General features: G+C 39.8%; 2 protein-coding genes across 12 annotated transcripts in view; one reads left to right on the top strand and one right to left on the bottom strand.

Moving 5' to 3' along the window:
• Rg (A kinase anchor protein rugose) overlaps nucleotides 1-21,082 on the top strand; it is a 543,414-nt gene that overhangs the window by 396,427 nt on the left and 125,905 nt on the right. For 8 of the 11 annotated variants that reach the window (XM_076323642.1, XM_076323635.1, XM_076323641.1 and 5 more), the window contains 25 exons: nucleotides 4,947-5,073; nucleotides 5,163-5,263; nucleotides 5,442-5,537; nucleotides 6,132-6,253; nucleotides 7,074-7,200; nucleotides 7,280-7,399; nucleotides 7,545-7,691; nucleotides 8,805-8,912; nucleotides 9,758-9,898; nucleotides 9,989-10,134; nucleotides 10,733-10,946; nucleotides 13,290-13,512; nucleotides 13,738-13,880; nucleotides 14,295-14,485; nucleotides 14,565-14,673; nucleotides 14,751-14,832; nucleotides 14,912-15,228; nucleotides 15,294-15,515; nucleotides 15,799-17,509; nucleotides 17,592-17,757; nucleotides 17,840-17,993; nucleotides 18,106-18,285; nucleotides 19,246-19,386; nucleotides 19,568-19,675; nucleotides 19,758-19,929. In XM_076323642.1, the coding sequence (XP_076179757.1) occupies nucleotides 4,947-5,073; nucleotides 5,163-5,263; nucleotides 5,442-5,537; nucleotides 6,132-6,253; nucleotides 7,074-7,200; nucleotides 7,280-7,399; nucleotides 7,545-7,691; nucleotides 8,805-8,912; nucleotides 9,758-9,898; nucleotides 9,989-10,134; nucleotides 10,733-10,946; nucleotides 13,290-13,512; nucleotides 13,738-13,880; nucleotides 14,295-14,485; nucleotides 14,565-14,673; nucleotides 14,751-14,832; nucleotides 14,912-15,228; nucleotides 15,294-15,515; nucleotides 15,799-17,509; nucleotides 17,592-17,757; nucleotides 17,840-17,993; nucleotides 18,106-18,285; nucleotides 19,246-19,386; nucleotides 19,568-19,675; nucleotides 19,758-19,929 (5,368 nt within the window). The remainder of the gene's footprint in view (nucleotides 1-4,946; nucleotides 5,074-5,162; nucleotides 5,264-5,441; nucleotides 5,538-6,131; nucleotides 6,254-7,073; nucleotides 7,201-7,279; nucleotides 7,400-7,544; nucleotides 7,692-8,804; nucleotides 8,913-9,757; nucleotides 9,899-9,988; nucleotides 10,135-10,732; nucleotides 10,947-13,289; nucleotides 13,513-13,737; nucleotides 13,881-14,294; nucleotides 14,486-14,564; nucleotides 14,674-14,750; nucleotides 14,833-14,911; nucleotides 15,229-15,293; nucleotides 15,516-15,798; nucleotides 17,510-17,591; nucleotides 17,758-17,839; nucleotides 17,994-18,105; nucleotides 18,286-19,245; nucleotides 19,387-19,567; nucleotides 19,676-19,757; nucleotides 19,930-21,082) is intronic. The other 3 variants (XM_076323637.1, XM_076323643.1, XM_076323636.1) reach the window with 1 other exon arrangement.
• Nucleotides 1-21,082, bottom strand: part of LOC143152964 (uncharacterized) — a 78,402-nt gene that overhangs the window by 44,002 nt on the left and 13,318 nt on the right. The gene's annotated exons all lie outside the window — the stretch shown is intronic.

The following is a 21,082-nucleotide window of genomic DNA, read 5'->3' as shown; positions in this document are numbered from 1 at the left end:
GATATACATTCATTCGGTACGATCGAGCTGTAAGGTGGCTCTACTGTATTCGGGCTTTATGCATATACCAGCATATATCCCTTTGGGTATTGGGATTGGGACACCCTTAACGGTCACCGATTTCCAATATGGTCGCCCTGCGGGCTTTCGGCAAATACATATGCAACTCCTAGAGTTACACCGCTGCTCGGTCCCGATAAGGACACTGTCCAAGGAATTACACTTTGTCGTGTGTCTTCAACTTCAAATATGAGAAAAAAGTGGTGACTGATCGACCGACAGATCACCACTGGGGTAATGACCCTAATTCGAAAGCACTGTCGCGTATTGATTCTAATTCAAAAGCACTGTCATGTATTGACTTTAATTCGAAAGCATTCTAATTCATAGATATTTTAATTTAACTCTAATTCGACTCTAATACGAAGGCACAGTCCGTGTGTTGTACATTTTATCCAGTGGCGCCAATGCTAACGCGACACGGCGAGTTGAAATCGAGTTCCGTGTAACTGACAGTCGCGATTACGAAACGGCCCGTTCCTTGTGTTCCAATTGGCGATAAAAGGAAGCGAAATATTGGAATTTAAAATGATAAGCGATGGAAACGGAATCGCGAGGGACGAGATTTAAATAAGATGTCAACGACGCCCATCGTCGATTCAATTTACCGGGGACAGTATCGGCGAAAGAATCGAGAACGAAACGCGAAAGGAGAATCTGATTAAAGGCGAGTGCCTCTGGTGGTGGATGGCTGGGTAAGGGCTGCTGATTTCATAACGATATAATTAACAGAAACGAAACGAGGGAAAAGAAAGAGTTTCTTTTTTCTCCCCCCTGTTCCGTAATCATCGTTGAAGCGGAGAGACGCTTCGGTTCCGTTCCTCTTCTTTTTTCAGCCGATACTTCCGCGGTCTTCGTTATCCAACGTAACGACGAGTCGGGGAGTTATCAGCTCGACTCGAGATACTTAATCAAGATCACCGGCAACCCTCCACGGTTCTCCCGCCGCGGCGTGTTTAAATATGCAGAGGGACAGAGGCGACCGCTACCTCCCCCCGGGAATAATTGATAACATCGTCGGACCTTGCCAATACGAATCCGAGCGAAGTGATTTTAAAACCTGGAACGCGTCGGCTTTAGAGGGGGGTACCACTGGAATTCTGTCTGTCGTTACAGATCCCCGGTTCGAGAGGAATCCATTTGCGGCCACTCGCAAGACTGTTTTCGACGACTGGATTTCCCGTCGACTGTAAACCACTTTAACGAAGAGAGTCCTTTAACTTTTTCATTCCACGGAGAGCCGTATTTTTCTTTCCACGAACGGGCATATCGTAAATAGAATTATACTTTTTCATCCGTCTGTGACGTCAATGCTAAAGTATCTCCTGATTATTACACGTGGAGCGTTATTTTCACCGTCGCAATTTCAACGCAGCTGATACCGAAACGATGCATCGCGCACAGGATGGATAGCTAGAAATAAATTATACGAATGTTTCTTTAACGATGAATCGAAGTTCTTTTCTTTTTTTTTTAAGGGTTACGTTCGAAATAGTTTCTCGAGATTCGGAGAGCTTCTTTTTAACGAAATTACGTATCCTATTGTGGACGATGGTTCGTGTAATATCGAGATAAACTTACGACTCACTTATCAAAGGTTATGTAACAAAATGTATAATTTCGTCAATCCCTTCAGAAATACTGACATACACGTATTGGATTCGTTTCGATGTTATTTTAAAATATTTATCACGGGAGTAACCACCGAAATTAGGGAATAAATATTCATAAATGTATCTCCCAATAGTGTGATACGTTCGTGTTGCTACAATATCGGCACAAGTCAATATTAATGCGGATTCGTTTATTTCGAACGAAATGATTCTGCTCTGAAGGGATTTGGAAACAAAAATCGAGTTTTGAAAAATGTAACCCCCCGAAAACATTGTCCCGTGTTATCGCTCGAGATCGTTCGTAGTTAATGTATTTCTCTCGACAGCGTGAACCCATCGAGAGATACAGAGGTGGCCCATTTTTAGCCAACTACCCTCTATTTGGAAGTAGTGAAAAAAAATTCGTCCCCTATTTCACCCGGTGTGCTCAGTCGGTACAAATTCCGTGCATTTGGCAAATGGAATCTATAGAGGATAAACTGAATACCACGCGCAATGATTCCTTAAATGCAAGGACACGCGGCATGACGTCCGTCAAATAGAGCGGAGTTATCGGAAGAATAGCTCTCTTCGGTGTCGCAATCAGCTTTAAAAGCCGTACACGGACGGTGGCTTTTAGCGTGACACGGTTGTTGAAAAGTAGGTGCCAGCCCCACAAGTACGTTTTAATGCACCAAGCGAAATGGACGGATTCGCGAGGACGAAATTCCCATGGATAACGTAATTGTACGAGATCAACGCCAGATCCTTCCACTTCGCGTTTCATAAAAATTTGATTTATCGATACGGACATTTTTTCGCACGAAGAGCATCGAGTGCAGTCGAACGAAATTATTTTTCGACATTTCTACGCGCGACGAAGACCCTCTCCGGGATACACGAAACGAGTTCGATAGAGAAGAAAAATTGTTTCCGTTGTAAATTAGTAGGTATCTTTTCTTCCTGTTTGTCCACGAAAATACGAACAACTATCATTATGTAACGTATACGGGCCAGTAAAGTGTTGTCTTCGTTTGTAGAAACGTATCGAGTCGAATAATTAAGACCGATGGATATTGAAGTCTGTCGACTTAATATATTATATAATCGAGGTCTCTTGCATAATTGTGTACTTGTTCCATTTGTTTCGTATTCGCGTATCTGTACTTGCATTCGAGTTAGTAAAACGATATCGATGAATGTAGGTAACCCTTAAAGTTTGTACGTTAACATTTGAAACGACATTATTTATAAATCTGACAGAAAAGGGACCGCTGAAACTGAAATACGGTTAAATTGTGCAACGATTTTCGGGAGTTGGAACGAATGATTAAATTCCAGTACCGCGTTAGGTTTAATCGCCGAAAACCGCGTAATTCCGCGCGTTGGTTTCGGTGTTACGCGGACGAGATCTCGTTTCGGTTACGTTTTATCCGCACACCGTTCGAATATACATAACACGATGATGCAACTGTCTACAGAACGCTCTACAATAACGATACCATGGGAAGTAATGCTTCCGTATTATTGCCGAGAGATATCCATCGAAGGGATCGATATTCGACGTAGTAACGTTCGCTCGCTTCGAATTCTTCCGGTGTCTCTTAACGCTCGAACATTTTCTCTCCTCCCCGAATCTCCTGAAAGCAGAAGATGTCTGAACCGCCTCGCGATAACACGGGACACGATATTCGCGATGTTTACGATGCGAGAGGTGTTCGTCCACTCGGCCATAAAATGCATTCCAACGACAGCGAGGCTATTTAGTCGTTAATTTATGCAGCAGGAAATTAGTAACAAGTTCCCCCTTGAGTCTGCTAATGGAATCATCGGTAAGGACGCAGAGTGTCCATTTCTATCGATTCTCGTAGAAATCGTTGAAATTTTTAATAACGTCCGAAACGTATTATTCACTTTTCAAACGATTATCTCGTACTTGTTCTACACACCCTTTTCCAACAACGACAGAGGAAACATCTACCTCTACAGCTTTGCACGAAGAGAGGTGAACGTCGAGAGGGAGGAGTCGAGAAACGAACGAGTGGGAGGAGTCGTGCGCTGGAGTGGGGACAGTCGATGACCTTGAGCGACCAATTTATTCCGTTCGTTCGCAAAGATTCAGAGTACCGTACAATTCAATTCCACGTTTCGTACTTTCAGAATTTACGAGCAGCGTCGCGTATCAGAATTTCTGCTTCCTCGATGTGGAAAGGATGGAAAGTCGAATGTTAACTTTAATCTCTCGACATTCGCGATGCTTTCTCTAATGGACGAACGAAGAAAACGTAATCCAGATTTCCTACGGTGTGATTATCCGCGAAAACCTCGATTCAAATTTTCGATTCTTTTGTCACGGTTTCTCTTTCAACGAGTACGTGAACCGAACACACTCGAGGGAATATTTCCCTCGGAGGATTAGGTTTAATCGCGACGTCTCTTCTGCGCGGGGTAGCTCGCGCGCGCACGAAAAACCGCTATATTACATTATCCGGATGCCCTTAACTCTCGTACGCTAAAAGTTCGAGCCTCGTGGCGCAGATTCCAAGCCGAGCGAATTTCAACGGCATTTTCGGGATTTCAACGATACTCGTTGGATACGTCCCTCTCGCTCTTTTCGCGGTTATCCCGCTTCCTGACTTCCCGACGTCATATTAGTAACGGATTACGGGAGTTCGTCGGTTAGACTCACTTTTGATCACCGATCTCTCTAACGGAGCTTGAATAACTTCGACCGGCGCCGCCGGTGTAATAGTTTCGATATAACTATGCGCCAGCACGTATACCTCAGCCTTGAGCTCCTGTCGTCACTAATGCTGTCGCTAATGCACCGACTAATTAAGCGAGCAATTATAATTTCCTGGTACTAGACGGAGCTCGAAACTCCGCTCGCTTTCTTATCGAGTGTTCAACGGAAAGTGCATACGTTGCATTCGTGGCTGAGGTGACACTTTTGATGCATCGAATGTTATTTTTCGCGCTCGAGAAGTCGAGCGTTTTAACGCATTCGTGGATAGCGGTTGTCGGTCGAAAGCTTGGCTGAAGGTAGTGTATAATTTTTAAGATAGTAGGTGAATATTGAGAGACTCTGTTATTTATATATGTGAATTTAAAAAACGGATGAACGATTCATTTCTTACCAAATATGTATTATATACGTTCACCTTGCGAAATCGATACCGTTGTTACGTACAGTTTATCAGATGAACGAAATTTGTACGTGTTGTCGTTGAGTGTCTTTTAATATCCACGTTGTTCACGTATCCCAACTGAACGTTTTATGCATCTCTGTTTCAGGCCGAAATATGGAGCGTCTTTATCGCTATTTTGAGGAAAAGCGTGCGGAATTTACAAGCGTGTACAGACGTAAGCCTCATAGAACACGTGTTGCATCGGTTGTCTCGCGCGGAAACTGTTGTCGCAGGTAAATCCTTATCTTGTTGTTTCTAATCCTGTTCGACGTAGCGAGCGATACGCGTTGTTCACGCGGAAAGTAATTTCCCTGTTCGACAGACTTGCTGATCGACATGCTCGGAGTGTTGGCCAGCTACAGTATAACGGTGAAGGAATTAAAACTTTTATTCGGCGCTATGAAAGCTGTAAAAGGAAAATGGGTAAGGATCCGAAAACGGACGAACTTTCCGTTTCGATAATGTTCCGGCCGGTGTGGCTGGAAACGAAACTTTTAATATGGCTGTAACTTTTCTCTTATACTCGCCCCATCCTGTTTTTTCTTTTTTCCACCGCCGTGTGCGTTCTATACGATCTTATTCTTTTTCCTCGTGCCCGCAGCCACGGCATTCGGCAAAGCTGTTAAATGTTCTCCGTCAAATGCCGCAACGAAACGGACCTGACGTGTTTTTCAGTTTTCCCGGTAGAAAAGGATCGGTAAGTCAATTCCTCCTTCTTCTTCTTCTTCTTCTATTTCTTCCGTTTCTTTTTTACCTCGAGTAAAGTATCTCGGGATACTCGGTACGATCTCGTCGAGGAAGCTCCTCGATTGTAAACTCTATCAAACTTTCGATAAGAAAATTCACCTTGTTTTACAGAACTCTAAACTCGTCTTTAATCCATCGAATCGAATTACGTATCGATCCCACCGCGAGGATTTTTTCTCTCTCGCGAAACGCTACGAATTAACCGAACTCGGTATTGTAAAATGTATTTCGATCGCATTGAGTTGTTCGGAAAGTCATTTCGCTTTCCAAAATGGAGAATGTATAATTTAGTAAAATGTTTGTACACTCTAAAAAAATCGTGTTTCATTTTCACCAAGAAAAACGAAATGACTTACGGAACAACTTAATGGAAATGCATATTTGTGGAATTAAATTATTCAGAGATTCGATTCTTTGTAATGCCTCGTCGAGTCGGTGTTCCTGTATTATTAATGCTTACGACGGACTGTTTAGAATAATGATCGAGGATTACGAAATTTTAGAAATGGAATATAATTTCACTAAAACACTGTGACTTTTCCAGGCAATCGTACTGCCGCCACTTGCGAGGTGGCCACACGAGAACGGATTCACGTTTACCACGTGGTTCCGTTTGGACCCCATCAACTCCGTTAATATCGAACGAGAAAAGCCGTACCTCTACTGGTAAGTGCTCTTTACATCGAGCACCCTTACACGCGAACACTCACTTGAATCCAAGTGGTTGGTTATCCGAAAGAATCGTTTATGTTACTGACCTACGGCGAAAAAAAATAAAAAAAATGGGAAAAAAAAAACGGAACGCGCCCCACCGTATCCTTTCAATCCGGACGATCGAGTTTGATTAAATACAGCTTCGTTCGCGTTCACGCGAAAAAGCTCCTATTGGAGCAGTCGCATCGTACACCAATTTAATCACATTCTTTCACGCGGAAACAATTCGATTTCCATACAGTTGACAACCGTTATTCCCCTTTGCAAAATACATTGGCATTTTCCCGATAGAAAAACAAGAAATTCTGAAAAACTAAAAGCGATGACCAGAACGGTAGGAGAAGGAGGCAGAAAATGAATCGAACGAAAACAGATTGTTGTTAAATCTCCGACCAATATTCTCCATTACTGTTTCAGAGTTCTCTTTTTAATCATGTTTGCAACTTGCCGACCGATCTGAATAGTTCAGTAACTTGTTGCGACGATAATCGATCGATACTGACGCTGCGCGAGGAATTGTTCATTTTCGCTGTTCTGCTCTTAAACGTGTCAATAACGTAATTAATTTGTCTCGTGAATCGCGAGAATTCATCGATTGTCGTTGATCGATCGCGTCTAACGAATGAATTGTAAATTGAACAGCCACGGTGCAACAAATATTTTGTACGATTTGATCTTGTCATATTTGCAATACTAACACTAACATTTGCCTCATAAAATTAAGTTTTCCGCAAGATGAAAATATCTCAACGAAATTCTTCTTCGTTTTCAGTTTTAAAACTAGTAAAGGAGTAGGATACTCTGCGCATTTCGTAGGGAACTGCTTGGTCCTCACCTCTATGAAAGTAAAGGGCAAGGGCTTCCAGCATTGTGTCAAATATGAATTTCAACCACGAAAGGTATGTTACACGTATGTGTAAGGTATGTTAAATTTGCTCAAGGCGATCTCAACAGAACCAATAACGTTTATTTCCGCAGTGGTATATGATCGCCGTAGTGTACATATATAATAGGTGGACGAAGAGCGAAATTAAATGTTTGGTCAACGGTCAATTGGCATCGAGCACAGAAATGGCGTGGTTCGTTTCAACAAACGATGTAAGTTGTTTTACCCATTCGATGTTTCGGCTATAGATTTGCGAGCTTGATCATTAGCTATTTAAATCGTAAAAATACGGGAAGAAGACAGACAATATCGATTTGTCGATTAAAACTTTTCGTACACGTTCGAAATGTCTTGCAGCCCTTCGATAAGTGTTACATCGGGGCTACACCGGAACTGGACGAAGAACGTGTGTTTTGCGGACAAATGAGTGCAATATATTTGTTCAGCGAAGCTCTGACAACGCATCAAATATGCGCTATGCACAGACTGGGGTCTGGATATAAGGTACGTTGAAAATAAACCACTTGCACAGTGACGAAAGTTCCCACAAATAACAGAATTCTAAATTCGACGAATCATCTGTCCAAGATCGACGAATTGAGCGATTTCCTCTACTATACCTAATTATTGTTTCAGCAGAAGGAAAATAATTTTATTTCGCGCGCTTCGAATTTTTCGAAATAATTTGCATTTTAAAAATGTATAGAATGACCCATGGAACTGGAACAGACTATATCTGAAGTAGGTTAAAAACTGATCAGTTAAAATTGAAGCCGGTCGGATGGCTTTTTCCCATGTCACCATTCTGCATTTATGCATTTTTCATTTTAAAATAGAACTCTATACCCCTTTGGGTACCAATCGACGCACCTTTTAATTCACTAACAGAAAGAATTACTTGTTCACATAGAAAAATTATTAATTTAGGTATTCTCGATTTTGATTCTGCAAGGTATTCGTATCTTCTTTTTAATCTAATAATAGACCATTTAAATATCCCTGATAAATATTCCAATAAAAAATTGTACAATGATTTTACAAAAGAATTGCCATCTTCTTATACAAAACAGAAAACTGTGTTTGTTGTGTATAGGAAAATAAATCAAGTGAATGCTCAAAGACACTGAAGCATTCTCCTCACCACTTAACCACTCCTATCGTACCATGTAGCCACTCCCACTTGCCGTTTAACCACTCCCACTTGCCGTTTAACCACTCCCACTCGCCGTTTGACCACTCCCACTGTGTTATTTGTTAAACAGAGCGATGTAAAGTAGAACCCATACATATTTGGCATGGTCACAGTTACATATTAAAAAGGGCAGGATGACAAATGCAATTAGAATAATAATATGTCAAAGAGCGCACAATTTTTTCTTATATCACTCTGTTTCGTTTCTCCAATTGTTTCGTTAGTACAGCTAATTCCTTGTTCCGTGAGATACCATGTATATAAAAATTCCACTTTCACGAAGTTATCTTTTTATTATGAAAGTTCTGTGTCCTCTGTGATATTTTTTTCGGTCAAAGAAATTCCTGCATCCACAAGGCCCGCTTTAACCTGATCTAAGTTCGTTACATATTCAACACACCGTGTTTCGTTTGTTGCTTTCACAGAGTCAGTTTCGTTTTGACAACGAGTGTTACCTGAATCTGTCTGACAATCACAAAAGGGTGAGTGATGAGCCGGAGCTCACGAGCATGGTGGACCAAAGTATGCAAACTGTAAGCATTTTTATTTTCTTTTTCCCGTTCACATTTGATTTGCACATTGTTAATCACTCTGTTACTGCGTTCGAGTTCGTCAGAGGTAATTACCTGATTATCGACCATCACTACGAATATCTTTTCCCAGAACAATGAGTTTCTTTGGACATTGACTGCGGCACCTAAGTTTGTATCTATTGATTGCGTGACTGCTTGTTGTGAATTTTTGTTTTAAACATACCCGTACGATATTTCTTTCAGCCACCGATTAAGTTTTGTTCGCTTGATGCTTCTGTGTCGTATGTACACGATAGTATTTGAATTTTTCTGCCGCTTGTGTTGAATAGCTAGTCCTTTTGTTACATCGTCATCTTTTAATTTTGCTATCATATTGCATAATAAAGGTTTTCTTTGGTAATATTTCATATTCGTCGGTAGTAAAAAAAAAAAAAATGTATAGATTGTCCATTGTGTCGTTATATTTGAAGAGCATTGATGTTGATCCCAGTGGACACTGTGACTGGGTAAATTGAACTTTAGAAAAGCATTCTAAAAGGGTGAATGTCTCCTTGAAAATATTTCACAGATTGTTTAAACTAAAATCACGTTAAACTTCTTTGTGATGTGTGGCACGTTTGTTTGACCATGTAGCCATCGTTTTGAGTAGTTACGAAGAAACTTTGAAAGTTTGCATTGTCGGTGTAATTCCTTGGAGAAAATTTACAGTAAAAAAATAAGGGAACCGAAAGCTTCCCGTATCCGATTGTTTCGTACGAACTTTCAAAGATTGATCTCGACTTACGGTTGTAAAAAACACTCGTCAAGCATATTAGACGAACGATATTAACGATTTCATTTTATAGGTGCTTTACGATGGTAAGCTGTCGAATGCAATCGTGTTCATGTACAACCCGGTTGCAACGGATTCTCAACTTTGCCTGCAAAGTGCACCGAAAGGCAACGTCTCCTATTTTGTACATACACCACACGCCCTTATGCTGCAGGTACGACTTTGAACGCACACATACGCAACAGCTTATGAAAGAGACATTTCAGAAATCGAGTTAATCGAACCTTCTGCTGCCTATTTGCAGGATGTTAAAGCTGTCATCACGCATTCCATTCATAGCACGTTGAACTCTATTGGTGGCATTCAAGTATTGTTCCCTTTGTTCTCACAACTAGATATGCCTTACGATTGCATAGCACCGAACGATGTTAAACGAGATCCCACGTTATGGTATGTCTCTCTGAATTAATTATCTTTTTTTTCCACTTAAATAAATTGTCATTCCAGTTGGAACGAAATCAACTGACTGCTCAAGTCATCGAGGCTTCTATCCCCACTATGTTGTTTGATTACGCCCATCGTTCCATCTCCCGTCCCTTCGCTTCACCCACTTTGTTTGAGGCGGAAAGCGGAAACCTGCGAGGCACGCGCTTTCTGCCCTTCAAACAAAGAAACAAACTGCATAACGTAAAAGCAAGCATGGGAACAGTTATGGGACATTTTCAGTAGATTCCGTTGAACCAGTTGAAATAGAATTTATATATATATTCTAAATTGCAGTTTGAATGAAATTTAGGAGAAATACAAATTTTCTACCAATGAAGAAAGTATCTGTTTCTATTGCACAAGAACAAATATTTTTTTAAAGAAATCTACAAGACTGATTGGAATTATTAAAAAGTAAAAGTTAATTTTTTTTTTATCTCTATGTAAAAGTATTATTTGACCCGATTTGTAGATCAAGGACATAACCTTGAGCAGTCAGTTTATTGTAATTTCACTGTACGCAAGCGATAGACGTGTTGCACAACACAATTTTAAATTTCAGTTCGAAACTGTTGGGGTTTATTTGCGACTTGGTAGAAAGTTCGCAAACCGTGCAGCAACATATGGTACAAAACAGAGGATTTTTGGTAATTAGCTTCATGCTGCAGAGAGCGAGCAGAGATCATCTCACCACGGAAGTTCTCGCGTCCTTCCTGGAACTTACGAAACACTTGGTGACCTGCCTCAGCGCGAACAGCGACTTGTTATTAAAACAGGTATCGATTAAGTCATTAGTTCAGTTTTAATACGGATTAGAGTTAAGCCCATTAGTATCAATGAAAGTACCCGAACGAAACGCAGAATGCGAAATCCTCGAAAGTAGAAAGGAATATAGATTTGAAGTTCAATTGATTCGAAGTAGATTCACAGAGTTCGATCGAATCGAAGAGTATAGTTTGCACGAGAGTAGAAAACGATCATTGATGTGATTTTAACAAAAATTGTACACGCACAATATTGCTTATTTCAAAGCATTATGAACATCCTTTCCATCGAATTTCATTATCAGTTTTCACACGAAAATCACTCATTCCCGTAATGAAAATTATAAATAATATTGAAACATATTCAAATCGTGTTACATATTGTCATCGAAACGATAACGATACGTAATGAAAATTTGAATAACAAATTAAACAGATACTCTTTGATCTATGGAATTATTCTTTGAAATCAATTTGTGTTAAAATCAATATTTACAGAGTAATCGGTATAGATAAATGTTCCGCCCTGTATCTAATTTGTCAAACTGGTTAAGATAATTACATCGTTTTAATGTTGAAATTACCTGCTGATTCCGAAATAAAATATTCAATTTTATCGAAGCAATCGAACACCAGAAACGAATTTCACATCATACAATGAATTATCTTAACCGACGTGTCCCGAAAAATATAAACTAGGTAATTATTCAATAAAAGTAATTACACGAGTTATACTAGTATAACCTGAATCGGAAACAGTGAATCGTCGTACAGCTAGAAAATCGTATTAGGTCATTAGTATTTAAATTTCTAACGAGTAGTTCACATTAAGATTCCTTAGCAACGTCTTAATTAAACATTTTCTAGCATATTTCCCGTGAAACCAATACCTTTGTACATCGTGATGTATTCATTTGTGTAACCCCTATTCCCATTTTCCTCTTTACGTTTCACCTACAATAGAGTATACTGGGTGATTTAGAAAAAGAATCGAAAAATAAAGGCACACTACACTAACAAAACTAAACAATTAATATCTTTCTGTATTAACTGCACATTTCTATTTCTATTTTTACGAGTACTACACTCATAAATTCTTCGATCTCTTGTTTCGGATCACCCTGTATAATAGCATGAACGAAAGATCTATCAAGCGCAGATGTACTATCGTATAGTTTTTCCTATATAATATTCGTTGCAACAGCTTGCGCGACGAACTGCTCGTAGATGCTGTGAATGTTATATACGCTATTTAAAATGTACGTGTATTTTTTTTTATACCATTTAATACGTTAAGCATGATTATACTTTCTCATAAACGACGTTATGTTCATCGAATCTTTGGATCGCATGCAATCTACCGACTTTTAGGCTTCCTGATTTCATAATATGGCTACGCAGAATATATATATATATATTTTTTTTTTTTTTTTTTATTTTATTGATACTACGTTGCTTCCACACGAAAACTTCTGACTATTTTATTATTTTGCAACGCTGACGAATACTCTCTTTGCTGTGATCGAATCTTTCTGAGTTTTCTACTTAAAATATCGCTGCGAACACATCACGTGATAATCTTTTGTTTTGGACTTTGAAACCTCTAATATCTCGCTTCGCGTTCTATCGAGGATGCCTACTGCCTTTAAGGAAGCTATTTATAATTATTTTGTTTCTATGCGCACAATACAAATATTGGGACATCCTTTACCCGCGACAACGAGCAGCTAAATCATGAAAGAAAGGAAGATCATCGTTTCAGTGTTTGTGTCGAAAGATGTTCGGTAAAAAAAAAAAGAAAAAAAAAACAACTATCGAGAAAACCTTTGAACGTGTCTACGTTAATATTCGTTTGACAATCCCTGTATCTAATTCAATATTTGTCTCAATATTGCCTTTAAAGTTACCAAATTCTCAGTATTAATTGCGGTGCATGAAATGTCACTCTATTGTCCTCGATACTTCTCCTTGTTACAACTGTCGTAAATTGTGATACGATAAATTTATCGGCACTCTCGATTCTTTGGTTCTCCTCCTCGTGTATCTTGTAACACGGTACCCTTGCACAATTGTAAATGTTCAACTCCTACTAAAAAAAAAAAAAACGAAAAAAAGAAACTCCTGACAAGGTTTCAATTTATACACGGCCACGAAATCGCAACTGTTGCGATACTTTGCGACGAAGAATTACTGTCGAACGTTCTCCAAAAACTACAGAAAAAAAATACCCGAAAACGAATCAGGTATACAGTAAGAGGCATAGGAACTCATAAAAGTCGGCTAGATTGGTGTGTCCGAAGAACAGGCAGATCTATGGTGATGTAGTTGTTTTACTTTTCATTCCTAACATGGCAGCTATTGGATCACGTCCTTTTTAATCCCGCTCTATGGATATATACGCCGGCGCCGGTACAGACACGGCTTTATTCGTACTTGGCCACAGAGTTTCTCAGTGACACGCAAATATATTCTAATGTAAGAAGAGTCTCCACAGTATTACAAACGGTGCACACGCTTAAATATTATTATTGGGTCGCCAATCCACGAGCGAAGAGTGGTATCACTCCGAAAGGACTCGGTGAGCAATCTCGCATCGTTCGAGAAGCTATTAGGTTGTTCGGAAAGTCGTTTCGTTTTTTCTTTGGTGAAAATGAAACACGATTTTTTTTAAAGCTTGTAAACACTTTATTAAATTATACGTTCTCCATTTTGGGAAACGAAATGACTTTCCGAACGACCCAATAGTATCCCCACGTTTTCAACCTACGATCGAGTTACATACTCCGTTTCTGATCAATTGCAGACGGACCGCGACCTCAGCAGAAGGATATTTTGACAATACGCCCTTATATTTTGTTATTTCTGAAACAATTGATAATGATCGGGAACGGAGTGAAGGACGACGAGTTGCAGAGCATTCTGAACTACCTGACGACAATACACGAGGTAAGGATTCTCGTGTTCACGGGGTCAATGCGAAATCAACTGGTCGCTCAAAGTTACCCAAAGTTACCAAGTTACACCATTTGGTTTTCGAGCGAACCTGCACACGTGCACGTTCTCTGTTCCTCGAACGAAGACAAGGTGACACTTGTGAACGCTGATAATATAGCGTTTACAAATATATACACATTTGATAACGTGTCTATATTTTTGTATTTCGTTTTGTACTTATATTTGAGTGTTTACATTCGATTGGTAACAATTCGTGGCGATTCGTACCGAAAGGTTAAAGATACTCGTGTTCGATACAAGTCAGAGTGGAGAAAGTGTCCTTGAACGGCCAATTCAGTTTCCTCCGATCGCAGAGTACGCGCTCCTGTTTATTTGTATCCGTTTATTCGTACGTCTCGTTTACAGGACGATAACCTCCACGACGTTTTGCAAATGCTTATATCGTTAATGTCCGAGCATCCGTCGTCGATGGTGCCCGCCTTCGACGCGAAGCAAGGCGTCCGAACGATCTTCAAACTGTTGGCCGCGGAGAGCCAATTGATACGTCTACAGTCACTGAAGTTGTTGGGTTTCTTCCTGAGTCGCAGTACACATAAGTATGTCAAAAAGAAAGAAACTATAGATTACCGTTCAAATTTCTTATCGATCTGAAACGTGAGACAGTTTAAATTACAGACGAAAATACGACGTGATGAGTCCCCATAATCTGTACACGCTGCTCGCCGAACGATTATTGCTGAACGAGGAGACACTATCGCTGCCAACGTACAACGTTTTATACGAGGTACCTTTCTCGACCGATCGGATCGCATTCCATACGGATTCTCGTTTCCCCGATACTCCTTTTAAACGTACTTTCAGATTATGACGGAACAAATTAGTCAACAGATCCTGTACGCGAGACATCCTGAGCCAGAATCCCATTGCCGTTTGGAGAATCCAAGTAAGACGACGAAATTAACCAGTCGATTCTTGTTCGTAACCCGCGCAACACGTGTAACTTAACTCGGTTATCGTTACAGTGATTCTGAAAGTAGTAGCGACATTAATTCGACAATCAAAGCAAACGGAACAACTGTTGGAAGTGAAGAAACTGTTCCTCTCCGATATGACGTTACTGTGCAACAACAACCGAGAGAATCGACGAACGGTTCTACAGATGTCCGTGTGGCAAGAATGGCTGATAGCCATGGCCTACATCCATCCGAAGAACACGGAAGAGCAGAAGATCTCGGACATGGTGTACTCGTTGTTTCGTATGCTTCTGCATCACGCCATTAAACACGAGTACGGCGGATGGCGTGTATGGGTGGACACTCTGGCCATTGTGCACTCCAAGGTAAATCTTCCGGAGCAACATCGCGTTTGAAATAACATACGTTTTCACGAGCCTCGTTTGTTCAGGTATCCTACGAGGAATTCAAGCTTCAGTTCGCTCAGATGTACGAGCACTACGAAAGGCAAAGATCAGATAACATTACGGATCCCGAGTTGAGACAGCAGAGACCAATCAGCACTATCTCGGGTTGGGATCAGCAACATTCAGGGAATAATGGGTACACCAAACCGTCGCCCTGGGGCAATCAACAGAATCATGACGTGCAGCATATAGAGAGGAACTACAAGGTTGGGACTACAAGATCGTTTGTGAATGAAATTATGCGACGAAGAATGAACCGTGGTGGAAAATTTTATATCTTGCATTTGTCACTGTTCGAGGTTATCTAGTATAACATGTGTCCTTCTTGAGTCTTTCACAGTACAGGTAGCTGTAACGCTGATGCAGAACCGGAAACCTCGACTGTATTCTTATTGGATTATTTATTGAACGTATTGTTAGCATCGCGAGTGGCACACCAGCAATTCTCAAACGGTATTGATAATATCATCTCGTTGGTCTCGTTTCCAGGAGTTCGACGCGTCCGAGGGAAACGACCGATTGGAGGAATCCTGCAGTTGCGACTTGAACTCGATAGACAACACCGAAAGCGACGGGAGCCCAGCGATCGTGAAATCGCACAGCGAAACCTTGGACACACTTCAGTCGAGCGAGGTGATATCCCTGGATTCCAGATTGAGCGACAAACCGGAAACACCGACTACAGCGCGAGAGATTCACACGGACACACCGACGATTCTCGAGGAGGGTAACAGCGATTCGGTCTTCGTACCAACAACACAGGAGACCAGTGAGGTGATATCGCTCGAGAGTTCCAGCGATTTGTACAGCGAAGTGCACAAGATCGAAAGTTCCAGTCCCGATTCGATGGTGATGCAAGAGATTCTGAAGAAAGACGAGGAGTCGTTGGACCAGAAATTGCAAGAAACGGTCCCTGAATCCTCTCCCGCTAAACAAACGGAGAAAAGTACACAATCGGAAGACGTTGAACAGGAAGAGGAAGCAACGCCCAAAGACGACACCGCAAATATATCCGACATTGCTACTCCAAACGCTACTCCGAACGCTACTCCGAACGCTACTTCGAACGTTACACCGATCATTCAAGAACCTCAAGAAGACATTGAAGCTCCTTCCACGGAGATCGAAGAACCGAGCGAAGAGAAATCCGACGCGATAGAGAACGTTGTTCCCGATGAGGATGTTGTTTCCATCGTGGAGGAAGTGTCCGAGAAAACGGAGATATCGGACGAAACACCGACAGAGATTATCGCCTCGATAGAGCAAGTTGCTTCGGAGAACATGACTTCCTCCAGTGATACACCGGAATCGTTGAACATGAAAGACATCGAGAAACTACAATTGGAGAACGACCGAGAGGTAAACGACAGCGATACCTCAGAAGCGTACTTAACACCGACGGAGAACCAAGAGAACCTGAGCGACGCGAAGGACAAGATACTGGACACGGAGAAGATCGAGAACGAAGATACCAACGAGGATGTTGCCGAGAGTACGAAAAAAGCGACGGATAATGTTGAGAGCAGCGAGAACGATACCGAGGAAAACTTGAAGAATCCCAATTGCTCAACTAGCGTAATAGAAAGTACCGAAGCCTGCGAGGAAAAGGTAGACGTAGAAGAGGAGAAAGTGGAATCAGTAGTGACTAGCGAGTTAAGTAGTGACAAATGCGCCGCGGACTCTTTAACGGAGGACAAAAGTGCTGTTATTAATGATAACGACGAGAAGGTAACTGAAAAACATTCAAGGGAGCCGTCCACTATTTCTACTAACGTAAGTGATAATAAGTCAGACACCCCGGTGAGAACTGACGAGATAGAAGTAACAGATAGTGTTTGTAGTAATAGCGATATACAAAGTTCTGTAGATAATGTGACGCAAGTGCCAAATCCTAAGCAGCAAATTCCAACAATATCTACGGTCTGTGATGCAAATAAAAATATGCCCGACGGTGTGCCTCAAATCGTTAGTCCTACCGTGGTTACGAGGGACAATTCTTTATTGAATGACTTAACTCCAGATCACGTAGATACTCATCGCAGATCTAGCTTACCGGCTGTACCCTCCGAGACGGTCGCTGATGATAATGTAAACAGTAACGAACCTCCTTCTCTACCTGTACCCTTGCGAAAAACATCGTCACCCCAGAAACGACCAAGGAGTGCCTCAACGTCCACGCAAGTGGATCCCAATCATTTCGGTAGGAAACATTCGTTCGTTTAGAGATGGATTAACCGATTACACGTTCTGGGAGTATTTATAACTACCGTTTCTTACTGCAGAATCAAAAAGATCGAAGCAAGGTAATCCTTCCACGAGACCAATGTTTAGTCCGGGACCGACACGACCTCCTTTCAGAATACCAGAGTTCAAGTGGTCCTACATACATCAGAGGTTACTCTCGGATGTCCTCTTCTCGCTAGAGACTGACATTCAAGTCTGGAGAAGGTATGTGCCCATGGACTGTAATGCGATAAAACATTTGCAACGCAGTGAGAGCTGATCCAAACTTTCACTGATCGCGTTTCAGCCATTCGACGAAGTCAGTGTTGGATTTCGTAAACAGCAGCGAAAATGCAATTTTTGTCGTTAATACTGTTCATCTAATTTCCCAACTGGCCGACAATCTTATAATTGCCTGCGGAGGATTGTTACCGCTTCTAGCATCGGCGACCTCGCCAAATGTACGTATGACTTTTATCAAAGTTCGTTTGTATCTCACATAGAAAACAGCATATCCGGGTGAAAGTTCCTCTCGACGGATTCTTTTTTTAATTGGTGCTTGGATATTCATAGAGCGAATTGGATGTAATTGAACCAACTCAGGGGATGCCAATTGAGGTAGCAGTTTCTTTTCTGCAAAGACTAGTCAACATGGCTGATGTACTTATCTTCGCCAGCTCTTTAAATTTCGGTGAACTGGAGGCTGAGAAGAATATGTCTAGTGGCGGTATTCTAAGGCAGTGTTTACGACTGGTTTGTATTATCGTCCACGTAGTACTTTAATTTTTCAGACAGACACACAGTACTATTACTACATCGTGGAATTGAAATTCTATAAAACTCGTCATCTTTCTTACTTTACACAATTGGTTTTGTATGAAAAATTGTAGAATCATCGTAAAGTAAAAAATGGGAAAACATCACTGGATAGAATCACATTAAATGTTTGCAATGCACACTAATTAGATTCACCCAGTCGATGCACATTACACAAATGAAATCTGTTACGAATGACACAAACACCAATTCCAGGTTGACCCCGTCTTTAACTCTTTTTTTTTTACTTTAGAACATCTGTATCCATTTCTGACTTAATAGTTCTGGTATTTTATTCTTTTCTCTATACACGTCGATTTTTAAATATGTTCTAGTGAACGAAATTATTATTTACTTTGTGTGGAAATTGGTATCACGTGTCGTTTTTATTATACATCATTATTGCTTTTCATGTGCAAAAGACAAGGTTCACCTAGAATAGGAATGTAATAGAAAAAAACATATTGTGCTTCGTGTTAATTTTTCTTACGTGTATGTACATATTTATGTTTCATAGAAAATTAGCGTAAAAACTGACTATACAAAACATTACATACAACGAAAAATTAGCAAGTGCGATCAGACTAGAGTCAAAACATCAGATACTTTGATCCAAATGCAGCAAGGGATCTCGTATTTAAAGTATGAAAATATTTAAATAATTAGATTATTATCGAATCAACGAAAAGCATTTAAATAAATATAACAATTTGCTCAAACACCTTGACACTCTTGTAGTCTACAATCAGGCTCTTATCAATAGAAATAGTTCTTAAGCCAGCAGTGTGTTAAATAGTTGTAATATTTTCAGCTTCTGTATATGTGTGATATAGAAATTCAACATGTACGTTTACACTATATTTTTTGTTATATTCATCTGATGAACTGCTTCTATAGGTCTGTACATGTGCTGTTAGAAACTGCTTAGAGTGTAAAGAACGTGGCAGATCGTACAGCATGTTAGGTCGGCAGATTGGTTCTAGTAATAAATCACAGCACATACAGTCTCTCATACGTGGAGCTCAAACATCACCTAAGGTATGTTTCATCCGATCGAACTTAATTTACATAAACAAATGTATTATTGTCATCAATATCAACAAATTGCACACAACGTATATGTGTCCAATGCCATATTGTATAGAAAATAGCATCCTCAGCGACCATTAATGTTAACTCTTTCGAACGCTGAAATAAAATATAATTTCTATTTTTGTAGAACATAGTGGACAATCTGCCGCATCAATTAAGTCCTGTAAAGGACCCTGAAAAATTGTTGCAAGATATGGACGTGAATCGTTTAAGAGCTGTGATATACAGAGATGTTGTAAGTATATCTATATATACATTTGAAATATAATACACGAGAACAAAATACCAATAAGGAGGGTACTATTTTTTAATTTCAGGAAGAAACCAAGCAGGCCCAGTTTCTGTCCCTGGCTATAGTTTACTTCATCTCTGTACTAATGGTATCAAAATATCGCGATATATTGGAACCACCAATATCTCAACGTCCACCAAGCCCAGTGCAAACAATTCAGACTAACGGTGCTGGTCTCAGACCAGGCAGCCCTTCAGGTAAGAAATAGACCATTATTATATAAAGCAACTTGTTGCAAAAAGAAATGCATAACATTAAATACGTTAAATAAGATTCTATAAACATTTATCAGTCAGATTTGTTATTGACACGAGTAACTTAGCATTTAATCTTTAGAAATAATATAGAGGAAACAATTTGTTGAAATTGATATTATGTTGCTAGTAATTTTAGGTAAATAATGCAGGAGCATTTATGAAAAGTTACATAGTATTTATTAGCCCCTTTAATTAATGTCATTACAATACCCTTAATACAGGGATAACAGCAAGAATTATCATTTACAGGAGCTTTTGAAAGAAAATTAACGAAACATACAAGGATTATTTAAATCGATGTTGATACTAAAACATGCATGTTGAATTTCAAACATATATACGTGTTAACCCTCTAACAAACTTTACACAAAAAACTATTATCGTGTAACGAAGAATGATTAACATTGATAATATCCAATTATTACTTCAAAACTCTTACATGTCAGATATGTGTTGTTGTATTTACTAATCGTTCTCTCCGAAACATATTACATAAGAAAATTTACTTCTCTCTACACTTTAAATGTAACACAATACTATAGCATGACTGCAGCTATATGAGCATGTTCCTCATAATGTTCTGACATTTCAAAAACCATTAACAATTAGAGTTTACCAATAGAACAAACAATATAAATTATTAATTTTGTTTGCAACCTGTAATATAACTTCAGTTCACCAAATATGAAATTGAAGGAGAAATATGTAAAAATCAATAAGAACTTACAATGTGTGAATCTTTTTTCAAATACGATGTTTACCATCGATTAATTAATTAAGTGAAATAAGAATATTATACATAACACAAATGTATGTGCAAATACGTAGATAATGTGGAACACTATGCACTTTAATTGTGTAGCTGCAAAAACAACAGCACATTACACCAAATAGAGCGCATGTCTAACTGCACCGTATGAACTATTTTATATGTATCTGACAGTGAGAGTTTTGATGTTTGTCGAATGCATTAGCACTTTCTTTTGCGTTTAGATACATTTTTATTATGTCACAGTTATTTTACATTTCGGAAATCAAAATTTTTCCGTGCAAAAGAAGTTTAAGACAAGATATACGCCGCAGAGGATTATAA

This window comes from Ptiloglossa arizonensis, chromosome 11 (assembly GCF_051014685.1).
Source record: "Ptiloglossa arizonensis isolate GNS036 chromosome 11, iyPtiAriz1_principal, whole genome shotgun sequence".
In the NCBI taxonomy this organism is placed as follows: domain Eukaryota; kingdom Metazoa; phylum Arthropoda; class Insecta; order Hymenoptera; family Colletidae; genus Ptiloglossa; species Ptiloglossa arizonensis.
Note: the sequence above shows the minus strand (reverse complement) of the source record. Positions and strands in the feature narration are given on the sequence as shown.